The sequence below is a fragment of the Oncorhynchus keta genome, chromosome 34 (genome assembly GCF_023373465.1).
Source record: "Oncorhynchus keta strain PuntledgeMale-10-30-2019 chromosome 34, Oket_V2, whole genome shotgun sequence".
Classification (NCBI taxonomy): Eukaryota; Metazoa; Chordata; class Actinopteri; order Salmoniformes; family Salmonidae; genus Oncorhynchus; species Oncorhynchus keta.
Window position 1 is genome coordinate 68,608,120 of NC_068454.1, and position 12,651 is coordinate 68,620,770.

The 12,651-nt window shown below is 42.9% G+C and overlaps 1 protein-coding gene and 1 non-coding gene across 2 annotated transcripts in view; one reads left to right on the forward strand and one right to left on the reverse strand.

The window, feature by feature from the left end:
- Window positions 1-10,576, forward strand: part of LOC118367638 (Wilms tumor protein 1-interacting protein-like) — a 39,608-nt gene extending 29,032 nt beyond the window's left edge. The window contains exons 4-8 of the mRNA XM_052494559.1: window positions 108-170; window positions 1,068-1,198; window positions 3,890-3,941; window positions 8,122-8,190; window positions 9,224-10,576. Coding sequence (XP_052350519.1) covers window positions 108-170; window positions 1,068-1,198; window positions 3,890-3,941; window positions 8,122-8,190; window positions 9,224-9,367 — 459 coding nt within the window. The 3' untranslated portion in view covers window positions 9,368-10,576. The remainder of the gene's footprint in view (window positions 1-107; window positions 171-1,067; window positions 1,199-3,889; window positions 3,942-8,121; window positions 8,191-9,223) is intronic.
- A 1,847-nt stretch (window positions 10,577-12,423) lies between these two features.
- On the reverse strand, window positions 12,424-12,496 carry trnar-acg (transfer RNA arginine (anticodon ACG)). The gene has a single exon. It is a non-coding gene; the product is annotated as a tRNA-Arg (tRNA).
- Window positions 12,497-12,651: the final 155 nt, after the last annotated feature.

The window sequence follows — 12,651 nt, forward strand, 5'->3', positions numbered from 1 at the left end:
TCATATGAGAAGAAGACTAAGAGTCAGTCTAAGATGCCAGCAGTTTCCTATGAGATGATGTAGCAGCCGTAACCTCACTGTCCTCCCCTCTCCTCTGCCTGTTCCAGTATTCTGGATTCCAGCAGTCTGCAGACAAGTGTAACGCATGCGGACATCTGATCATGGATATGGTGAGTGTTTCTGCTGCCTGTGTGTGTGTGTGTGTGTGTGTGTGTGTGTGTGTGTGTGTGTGTGTGTGTGTGTGTGTGTGTGTGTGTGTGTGTGTGTGTGTGTGTGTGTGTGTGTGTGTGTGTGTGTGTGTGTGTGTGTGTGTGTGTGTGTGTGTGCCTTCCATCAGTGTGTTGGGCAGCAGAAACATAGAGTCACTCCTCCTTCAGGGAACTTCCTGTGGTTACATCTGGAGAAAGCTTAGGAGGAAGTGGTGGTTTCAGGACACGCACACACACGCACGCACAAACACACACACACACACACGCACACACAAACACACACTCTAGGGTAAAACCAGGACACATAGAGAGAATATAAAACCCAAGGCCAGTAGTCATCAGCAGGTATAGTAACACATGAAGGATTTACCATGACATGGCTTTACACATGTTAACCATACATAGCTGTAGCAGGGCGGACAGATCTGTTTTCCTAATATCACTGTCTCTCTCTCCAACACACTGCTTCCCTCAGCTACTAACTGTAAGACAATCAACTCTATGCTCCATGGATGAGTGATCAGCGATCCACTACTTGTTCGATATGATAAAGCATTGAAATTCTCTCTCTCTCGCACTTACTCCCCTTCTGTTGCTCTCTCTATCCCCTCCTCTCTCTGTGCCTTTCTCCGTTGCCCCTTCTCTCTCTCTCTCTCTCTCTCTCTCTCTCTCTCTCTCTCTCTCTCTCTCTCTCTCTCTCTCTCTCTCTCTCTCTCTCTCTCCCTCTGCCCTTCTCTCTTTCTGTCTTTCTCCCTCTCCTCTCTTTCTCTCTCCCCTTCTCTTTCTCTCTCTCTCTCCTCTCCCTTTCTATCTCTCCCTCTCCTCTCCCTTTCTATCTCTCCCCCTCCACCTCTATAGATCCTGCAGGCCCTTGGGAGGTCCTACCACCCTGGCTGTTTCCGTTGTGTCATCTGTAATGACAGTCTGGACGGAGTGCCCTTCACTGTGGACACAGAGAACAAGATTTACTGTGTCAAAGACTACCACAGGTATGTGGGTACAGCCGTTATGAACACTGCAAAACATAAACATATTAGGTTAACTGGCGCTAACAATACGGCCAGAAGTCATGTTGCTATAACAGAAGTCAGCGGCAGTTCCATTTGGACATAGCAGGATCAGATTTTTGCCACGTGGAGAGGAAGGGGGAGAGGGGAGATGTTAGGTAGGAAGAGCTGAGTCGCCTGTGGAAGAGCAAAGGGAGTAGCAGCATGGGGTCACCTCAGCCAAGCACAACAGACACACTGAATCAGGAATCTGGTCACAATGGAATCCACAGCAGCCGGCCAGGCCAGACCAGGGCAACCACCCAGGAAACTAAGAGCCATGGGCCTTATGTTAGAGCAATCAGAGCTCACTGTACTGAAGCCACCAGATGTATTTTCCCGCCTATTCATGGTGAATTGTCACTAGCATTCATTCTCTAGCATACTGTTGCTTTGATTAAAGGGATAGTTCACCCAAATTACAAAATTACACATTGGTTTCCTCAATCTATAGGCAGTCTATGGACAAGGAATGACATCAATCAATGCTTTTGTTTAGTTTCCCTGGCACTGCTTCCACATGCTAACATTTTAGCATTCATGGCGCCAATCCCATTGAAGTCATGAAACCGATATTTGCATTTTTCGGGCATCATGTCCAAATCATCCGAAAGTCCAAATCATCATTTGACTCCCGAGTGGCGCATCAGTCTAAGGTACTGCATCTCAGGGCTAGAGGCATCACTACAGACCGTGGTTCGATTCCCGACTGATCACAACCGGCCGTGATTGGAAGTCCCGTAGGGTGGCGCACAATTGGCCCAGCGTCGCCCGGGTTTGGAAGGGGTAGGCCGTCATTGTAAAGAAGAATTTGTTCTTAACTGATTTGCCCAATTAAATAAAGGTTCAATAAAAATGTAAAATAAAAAAGTGGTTGTGAAGCTCAACATTTACATTTATATTTTAGCGACTTACAAGAGAAATTAGGTTTAAGTGCCTTGCTCAAGGTCACACCACCAGATTTTTCACCTAGTCGGCTCGGGGATTCGAACCAGCATCCTCAACAAAGTAACTTATAGATGCTGTGAACATGATGCCCAAAAAATGCTAATGCTAATTGGTCACATGACTTGAATGGTATTTGTGCCACAAATGCTAAAATGTTAGCATGTGGAAACAGTGCCAATGAAACTAAACCAAAGCATGGATTGCTGTTATACCTTGACAATAGACTGCTTACAGGATAAGGAAACTATGTGTAATTTTGTAATTTGGGTAAAATATCCTTTAAACGCAAATCAAAGTCCGTGGTATTACACTGGGCTATTAACACAATAATACTCTTATAAATACTGCACAGAGTCCAGGAAAAACAGGAATTTACGCATATATCTAGGACAAGAAATGTGTGTGGTTTCTCAATCAGACCTAGTCATGCCCACTACACTGAGAGGGCCTTTGTTTTACAGACTCAGACATTCAGGTGCCAGCCAGCTGCACACGGTGTGTGCGTCTGTTTGTGTGGGGAAAGAATGAATGTATTTTTCTGGATTGGTTGAATCACGTGTGAGGCTGAGCCAGCACATCTGGAGACTCACCACCTTTCCTTAGCAGTCTCAACGCTCTCATACACACACACACACACACACACACACACACTGAAGGGGAGAGACGGGGGAAAGGAGGAGAGAGACGGGGCAAAGGAGGAGGGAAGGGGCAAAAGAGGAGAGACGGGGCAAAGGAGGAGGGAAGGGGCAAAGGAGGAGGGAAGGGGCAAAGGAGGAGGGAAGGGGCAAAGGAGGAGGGAAGGGGCAAAGGAGGAGAGACGGGGAAAGGAGGAGAGAGACGGGGCAAAAGAGGAGAGACGGGGCAAAGGAGGAGGGAAGGGGCAAAGGAGGAGGAAAGGGGCAAAGGAGGAGAGACTGGGCAAAGGAGGAGAGAAGGGGCAAAAGAGGAGAGACGGGGCAAAGGAGGAGAGAAGGGGCAATGGAGGAGGGAAGGGGCAAAGGAGGAGGGAAGGGGCAAAGGAGGAGAGAAGGGGCAAAGGAGGAGGGAAGGGGCAAAGGAGGAGGGAAGGGGCAAAGGAGGAGGGAAGGGGCAAAGGAGGAGGGAAGGGGCAAAGGAGGAGGGAAGGGGCAAAGGAGGAGAGAAGGGGCAAAGGAGGAGGGAAGGGGCAAAAGAGGAGGGAAGGGGCAATGGAGGAGGGAAGGGGCAATGGAGGAGGGAAGGGGCAATGGAGGAGAGACGGGGCAAAGGAGGAGGGAAGGGGCAAAGGAGGAGGGAAGGGGCAAAGGAGGAGGGAAGGGGCAAAGGAGGAGGGAAGGGACAAAGGAGGAGGGACTGGGCAAAGGAGGAGGGACTGGGCAAAGGAGGAGGGAAGGGGCAAAGGAGGAGAGACGGGGCAAAGGAGGAGAGACGGGGCAAAGGAGGAGGGAAGGGGCAAAGGAGGAGAGACGGGGGAAAGGAGGAGAGACGGGGCAAAGGAGGAGGGAAGGGGCAAAGGGGGGACTGGTGAAAGAGGAAAAAGGGTTAGGAGTATTAACCAGAAAAAAGAGTAACAGATACAAGTGCTGTATCTATATCAAGCCTGGTGTTGTTTCTGTAGGGAACCAGTATAAACCAGACATATATTTTCAGTCTGAAACTGTTATTTTTATCGATTGATTTATCTTCGTTGTTCCCTCGTTTTCCCAGGGTCTTGGCCCCCAAATGTGCAGCATGTAACCAGCCCATTCTGCCTTCAGAGGTAAGCTCTCTTTGAACACAACATCTTCAAGTAATAGCCTAAGGACTTACATGTATACAGCCATAAAATAGGTGTTTTTCTGATCATCTTCATGTCATGTATGATAAAAATACCAAATTGATCGGTTGACTACTAGAATGGTTCCGGAATGGTTCCTGTCTGCAAAGTGATTTCAACAGGAAGAACTCCTGTCTGTAGTAATGATGAATGATAATCAAAATGTTCAGGCATATATTATGGTTTACGATGCAAACATTTCCAGTCCCATCCCATGTCAATATAGACAGTCACATTGCAACCCCTGACCTGAGTCCCTCAGGGTAAAGATTGATAACCAACCCCAGTGTTGAACCTGAGACATGAGCCAGGAGAGAGTTTCTCTGGCATAGCAAACGATCAAGTATCCTACTGAGGCAGTAGAAAACGATCAAGAATCCTACTGAGGCAGTAGGAAACAATCAAGTATCCTGAGGCAGAAGCAAACGATCAAGTATCCTACTGAGGCAGAAGGAAACGATCAAGTATCCTACAGAGGCAGAAGCAAACGATCAAGTATTCTACTGAGGCAGAAGCAAACGATCAAGTATTCTACTGAGGCAGAAGCAAACGATCAAGTATTCTACTGAGGCAGAAGCAAACGATCAAGTATCCTACTGAGGCAGAAGCAAACGATCAAGTATTCTACTGAGGCAGAAGGAAACGATCAAGTATCCTACTGAGGCAGAAGCAAACAATCAAGTATTCTACTGAGGCAGAAGCAAATGATCAAGTATTCTACTGAAGCAGAAGCAAACGATCAAGTATCCTACTGAGGCAGAAGGAAACGATCAAGTATTCTACTGAGGCAGTAGAAAACGATTCAGGATCCTACTGGGGAAATAGCAAACGATCAAGTATGCTACTATCCTAGGTCAGGCTCTAGTGTCGGAGAAGGAGGAAGGGGTGTGCTGTGTTTTAACATGTTGCACATGAGCAGGTATCCCTTTAAGCAGTTGTTTGGATGTAGAGGGACTTGAAAGGGATCTCAGGCATGATGATCAGCTTTCCCTCTTTAAACATTTGGAACTTGTCTCTGAAGTCTCGCTCTGTAATGAACACAATGGGAGACAGAGAGCTGGTTTCAAGCGCAGGGAGCAGCAGGTGTTTATTTGTAAAAGACCACAGGAGGAGGCAGGTAGCTGGGTCCAGGGGCAGGCAGAAGGTCATACACAGGGGTTCCAAAAAGGCAACAGTACAGGCAGGGAATAGGATAGTAACGTCGTCCATGAGATCAGGCAATAGGTCCGATAGGCTAAGTACAGGCAGGGAATAGGCAAAAACTATCATACACGGGAGGAGTAAATTAAGGGGAAACCCAGTGCTCCGAATAGAAGTGTGTCACAAAACAAACAATACCTCACAATGATGGGGTGCAGAGAACTTAATTAAATAGTGTGTGATAATGACATACAGGTGTGTGAACAGGTGATCAGAATTCAGGTGATTGGGATCTGGAGAGTGAGCTGCGTTCAGGGGATCTATGTGTTTGAGAGTGTGAGCTGGAAAGTGGGCTGGAAAGTGAGCGGCATTCAGGGGATCTACGTGTTTGAGAGTGTGAGTTGGAACCAGACATTGCAGGCTCTCTCCTGAGCCAAGCAAGCTGCAGTCAGGATTCAGGAAGACATCAATTTTCACAGCTATTTACTCAGTCTAAGGTCTGGGCTGAACCAATAAACCAACCTGATAACAGACCTGGGAACATCTCTTGTTGTAATGGCTGCCATAGTTACATGCAGGTCAGCAGACATCCCCCCCAAACATTTTATTTATTTATTTAGTGGTTGATTGAGCTGGTGCAAATGGAACCAATGGAATAGTCCCAAAAGAGCAAACCCAGAGGATCTGGCACTCCATTCAGGCTCAATAAAACTATCAATGTATCTGAAAGAGTGCTATTTGAACCAGAGGCCCTACTAGGACACCATCCACTGTGGTGTAGATTCAGGGCTGGGCTTCTATTGGAGACCTCTGTGTGTAGGCCTACGTGGGGTGGTTTTGGGAGGGGTGTTGTTTGCATCTTTTGGTGTGTGGTTCAGATGCAGGCACTGCACCCTAATGCCTCACTCAGTGCATGACTGTTACCCTAAACGTTATCCCTCCCTCTTAAAAAAATGTCCAAAATTAGAGTTGACTCTACAGGAATGTGGCCCCTCCTCACTGAGGCTATAAGGGTAGAATTCAGAGCTGGGGGGGGGGGGCAGTTTGTGTTGGACGTGCATGTACTTTGTCATGAAAAAGGCCAGATAAATTCATGCCTACTAGCAGGTGGTTTGTAGGACCACTACAGTACAAGGGGGAGAGTTTAGAATAGGTTTTATTTAATGTGTATAACTGGTTTTAAATGAGTTGATAGATAGTTGAAAGTCTTCCATGTACCCTCCAGAGTGTGTCTGGCTGATGTAGAATATAAGAAGTCAGTTGGCTGAATAGTTAATTCTATCATAATGTCATTTCTGACCAGCCTTACTTCACTATCACATAACAATGGTATATAACCACATGACCATGATGAATAGCTTGCGTGATGACAGTAATAATTAGTTCAAGTCTAATATATACGGAACATTCCAGCTGTAGTACCTGCCCTCTGAAGCTGTCGCAGGCTGAACCCAGACTGTCTGTCAGAAGCTGACTGTTGGTTTAGCCTTGGTCTTTGACACCTGGCTGTTTTCTCAGGTGAAGGTCCACAGTACTGTTCAGAATGCTGGTATTGGCCAAAGGACAAGTTTCTACACAACTACCATCTTGCCAATCTTGGCCTATGTGTAGTCCTATTTCAAATGCTGTAGTTTGTAAAGGTTGGATGAATAAGGACATATATGGATGTCAGGACAAAGCCTAATTAGCTTGGTTGATATATCATCAGTAATTAGCTTACTGTACCTGTTAGCAATCACGGCTAACTATAGCCGAAAAAGAATCAGGCTAAATGAAAAGGCAATGGACAGAGGCATATAACGCAAAGGGATATTTTTATCCATGGATGCTCAGCATTAAAAAACACATGTACTGTAGGCTATCTAAGGATCTCAGCATCTCAATACTGTAGGTCGTTATCAATGAAATGTCACAATAAGGTGCAGAGCGATTGATTTGTCTGCTGGGGGGCAAAGAGGGAAGCCTCATGATATCTCTCAATATTGGCCACCATTAATTGGATATTTGAGTGATCTAAAATATAAGTGAATTATACCTTACAGGAATGAGAGGTACCAGAAGGGCTCATTTGCCGATGTTCTGTTAGCTGATAATGTTTACTTTGCAAGCTACCAGTTAGCTAACATGAACCCTTTTCAACAACTAGCTACATGCCAAATGGATAGGCTATCCTCACGAATCTGAAAATACATGATCAATTGATGTTTCTTTATCATGACAAACATAACTCTGATGATAGAGCTAAATGTGGAATCATCTGAAATGTGTAGTTCTCACTATACTCTTCAAGGTGATGATATTAAAACCAAGTAGTTATAACATGTATTTAACAATCCATTAAAAACACCATGTACAGTAGTTGTCAATGCTTTTAGTGGAGCTGGGTGACTCCTTGCCCCCCAGCAGCCGAATCAAAATGTTCTCAACTAGCCTACCTGGTTAAATAAAGGTGACATAAAAAACGCTCTGAACCTTATTGTGACTTTTTTTTTATACTGATAACGACCTATGGAATCCCATTTGAATAGGATCTCTTTGGTTACAGGCCTCTGATTGGCTGATGCATTTCCCACTGTCACCTGCACCTACAGAAGATGAGAAGTGCTCTGAATTGAATGTACTCTGTTACTGCCAACATCTACTTGTGGTTTTGTCCATTAAACAAACAAACAAAACATATTTGCTGATAACTATTGAGGAAAAATGTACATACTATGATTGTGATAAGTGGTTGTCACAGCCATAGAATCATTTAATTGGATCTCTATGGTCTCAACTATTTTAGGATGCACTACCTGTCAATCGCTCTGGATCAGGGGGACTGCTAAATGTCAAAATTTTTTAAATAGAATTTTAAAAGTCCACTGAACAGAGTTGTCCTGGCCATGCATGCCATGTTTAACTGCTTTAAATGAACCGATCCAGCCTATACTGATAGCTACTCGGGTTCAGTGGACACTGAAAAGTCTGTCTGTCTCCACAGGGCTCTGATGAAACCATCCGAGTGGTATCCATGGATAAAGACTACCACGTGGAGTGCTATCACTGTGAAGTGGGTAAACATTAAGATACAAATTCCCTTTTCTATTTCCTTGATGTTTTCCCTATATCCTTGTAGAGACTGGATGTTCTGTGTTGTTGGTGACAAGACTAAATGTTAAAGTTGTCATCTTAGTAAGTATATCCACTATAAAATGCCTCATTATTTCTCCACATGAATATGCTTAAATACCAGGAATTAGATCCTATACCATATGTCAGCCTTCTCATCATATCATGAACTCCATATTTCAGTCATCATTTAGTCTTTTAAAATAAACGTTAGAGAGATTTGGTTATGGCCTCTGAGATTAGTCGTCATAAAGTAAACAGAATTTTAAAGGAAAAACAAAGTGTCAGGAGAATAGTCTCACTTCGTTTGGTCACATATTCTGGAAAGCTATTTACTGCACACAGATCATAGACAAGGTGGTCCCAGTACTTAATTACAGTCTTTGGTCCTAATTGCGAGCTAGAAAGAGGAGCTCAAGCACATGTTAATTTGCTTTGCTCAACAACACTGTCTGATTCTCCTCAAGTGCCTTTTCTCCTGACTCCCGCCTCAACAGCATTTGATTGACATATGGAGTTCTGAGAGCACTTGAAAACAAACAGCAGTGAGCCGTGTGGAGACGAGAGCTTTTGAGGATCTGTCTCTCTGAATTGCTCCACTGTGGAAACCAGTTAAACAATTGCCCTTCTCAACTGCCCTTCTCATAGTCTGTCAAGCCTGCTGGGCAATTCAAGGGGATTTAAGAATCTTATCAAGTTATTTCGCCTTTGACAAGGTTTTGTTCTCAAATATGTTTACATTGGGGGATAGAATGGCCCACAATTCACCTTGCTGTCATTGATCGCTATACCTCTGGGATATAGACAAATGTGTATTTTAAACCAGCGTTTTGAATGCACATTTTGCCGTTCAGATCCCATAGAATCGGGTCGATGGAATCACAATCACTTTTGGGGTAATGTTCAAGTGTTATTCTATTTATTTTATAGGCTTTTCCCTTTTATCTTCCTCATCCCTCTGTGTTGGTCTGTAGGACTGTCAGATGGAGCTGAACGACGAGGAGGGGCACCGCTGCTACCCGCTGGACGGCCACCTCCTCTGCCACGCCTGCCACCTGAAGCACATCGAGCCGGGCTGCGCCTCGCCCACCGCTGCCTCCTACCAGCACCAGTTCTAGTTTTAGGATCTAGTGCATGGTGCCATCAGGTGGCCCTCTGAACTAACTGCCAATAACCAACCACAACCAATCTGCCAAAATAAATCTGTCTATAATGGTTTGGATGATAATGTGTGCCTTTACTGTACATCTCTGATGTAAGTGTGGTCTCTGTTAGGGTTAATTGTGCTATTTGTTGATTGATTGATTGATTGATTGCGTGTGTGGGAGTGTGCTTGTAAATGACCTGTTATTATTTTTTATGTAAAAATCTATTTCTCTATTGAAGACATTGTTTATTAGTTGTAAAGTGTTGAACTTTCATCTGACACGAATGTTAATAATCTGGAAATAACAAACGTTTTATTTTAAATATATATATATATATATATATATATATATATATATTTAAATACCAATGCCAAAGCAGTTATATTTGAATTAATTATACTTCATGTGCTTATGTGTAAATATCTTGATCTTCATTTTCCCCTTTGTGTGCCACCAATTTCATTTGCTCAGTTTGAATCAATGTATTTGTAGATACTGATACAGTAGAAATAGTTTGCATGGCTTAATAGAGAAATTGCCCCGTTTTGTTGTATGTCTCCGTGTGTGGGTTATGAAGGTGTGTTTCCATTACATTTTATACTAGAAATACATGAATTGCTCATTTTAGCTAATATGCAGGCAGTGTCTAGAAAGTCAAAGTTAGCAATTTAATACACAAACTGTACATGGTCCTGTATTATTCCATGTCAATGGGAATCATGTTGAATTAGTATTACATTTCTATTGTTAAATGAACCCTGGATGTTCTGTTCCCAACACTGATAATATTGGCTAATATTCCCACTGTCCTCTGTCACACACCACCCCTAGCATATACTTTCTATTGCATTATTAACCCAAATATGGCAGTTATGTTATGTCCGGGTCAACAATGTTTCCAAAATAGATAACTAGGTTTATTCTATTCCAATAAACCCCCGAATGCCCTGAACCCATTTTGGTTTGCAGTGTTAAAAAAGTGACTCTAAATGATTCTGTTTTAGTAAGCTTAGTCTATCATATTTCATGATTTATTATACAGTATTTATGCTTGTTTAAAACAATTCCCATGATCATTAATCATTTGTATTCCAGTGGCTTACTATATTTAAAAATGATTTGAGAGATGTCCATAAGAAATATATATATATATATAAATATAAATGCATTGTAATAGCCTGTCAAATTGTCTGTTTCTTCTTCATGAACAAGTAGCCTATATAAAACAAAAGCTTTTGCACACCTGTAGTGGGTATATCTTTACACGGGTATTTAGGATAATCCAAATAAATGTAGGCCTAAAGGGGCAATCAGCAGTTGCAACGAAAACAAAGCCCTCTCCACCACTGTTTCAGTAAAACATTGATGGATTGGGCTGGAGAAATGTAATTCCTATCCATAGACATAGCTATGGATGCAAAATTGTTTTTTTCCATGTTTTGAGGTTATACAGTGTTTATTCACATTTAATTTTTATTTTATTTTTACATTACGTAAAACAAGTTTATTTATTTTGGGGGGCGGCAGGGTAGCCTAGTGGTTAGAGCGTTGGCCTCTAGTTGGACTAGTAACCGAAAGGTTGCAAGTTCAAATCCCCCAGCTGACAAGTTACATATCTTTCGTTCTGCCCCCAAACAGGCAGTTAACCCACTGTTCCTAGGTCGTCATTGAAAATAAGAATTTGTTCTGAACTCACTTAAAATAAAGGTAATTTTTAAAAATATTTTGGTTCTGATGGGGTACGACAGTTAAAATACATTTATGAGGCATTTATAAATGATATTCTTCAATAATCAAGGAGTACAGAGCATTAATGTATTTATTTTTTTTCACCTTTATTTAACCAGGTAGGCTAGTTGAGAACAAGTTCTCATTTGCAACTGCGACCTGGCCAAGATAAAGCATAGCAGTGTGAACAGACAACACAGAGTTACACATGGAGTAAACAATTAACAAGTTAAATGTAAATGTAAATGTAATTAACAAGTCAATAACACAGTAGAAAAAAAGGGGAGTCTATATACAATGTGTGCAAAAGGCATGAGGAGGTAGGGGAATAATTACAATATTGCAGATTAACACTGGAGTGATAAATGATCAGATGATCATGTACAGGTAGAGATATTGGTGTGCAAAAGAGCAGAAAAGTAAATAAATAAAAACTGTAGGGATGAGGTAGGTGAAAATGGGTGGGCTATTTACCAATAGACTATGTACATCTGCAGCGATCGGTTAGCTGCTCAGATAGCTGATGTTTGAAGTTGGTGAGGGAGATAAAAGTCTCCAACTTCAGCGATTTTTGCAATTCGTTCCAGTCACAGGCAGCAGAGTACTGGAACGAAAGGCAGCCGAATGAGGTGTTGGCTTTAGGGATGATCAGTGAGATAAACCTGCTGGAGCGCGTGCTACGGATGGGTGTTGCCATCGTGACCAGTGAACTGAGATAAGGCGGAGCTTTACCTAGCATGGCCTTGTAGATGACCTGGAGCCAGTGGGTCTGGCGACAAATATGTAGTGAGGGCCAGCGGACTAGAGCATACAAGTCGCAGTGGTGGGTAGTATAAGGTGCTTTAGTGACAAAACGGATGGCACTGTGATAAACTGCATCCAGTTTGCTGAGTAGAGTGTTGGAAGCAATTTTGTAGTTGGTAGGATAGTCAGTTTTACTAGGGTAAGCTTGGCAGTATGGATATAACAACTGCTGATTGTCATTTTAAGGCTATTGGGACACAAAAACATATGAATACAATAGTTTGATCAACTGTAATATGAGCAGTAACGTTTGACCAGACAGCGCTGTTTTTTCAACAAACTCGCGGCAGTGCAGAATCAAATATGCAGTAGCCCATTGGCGAGGAAAAGGTCCGAATCAGAGGATCCGAGTCAGCCAAGAGTCGAACTCAATCAAACAACTCATGATAGCATCGAAACAAGAATAAAGTCTTCCTTCATCATGACAACAAAAAACCAATAGCTTAATCTTCGTAGAATAAAAAGATCAGAGAAGATCCGGAAAGAAAAAAGAACGAGCTAGCCAGGAGTCGAACCTAGAATCTTCTGATCCGTAGTCAGACGCGTTATCCATTGCGCCACTAGCCCGCTGAAATTGGTTTAGGAAGTGTTGCCTTATAAGGTTATGATGATGGATTTCATGGTCTGAAATGAGGATTCGTAGAGTAATAGTGCGATTACTAAACTGTAACTTTGATCAAATAATGTATTTATGTGTGCTACATAATAAGTAGCTGCCTGTA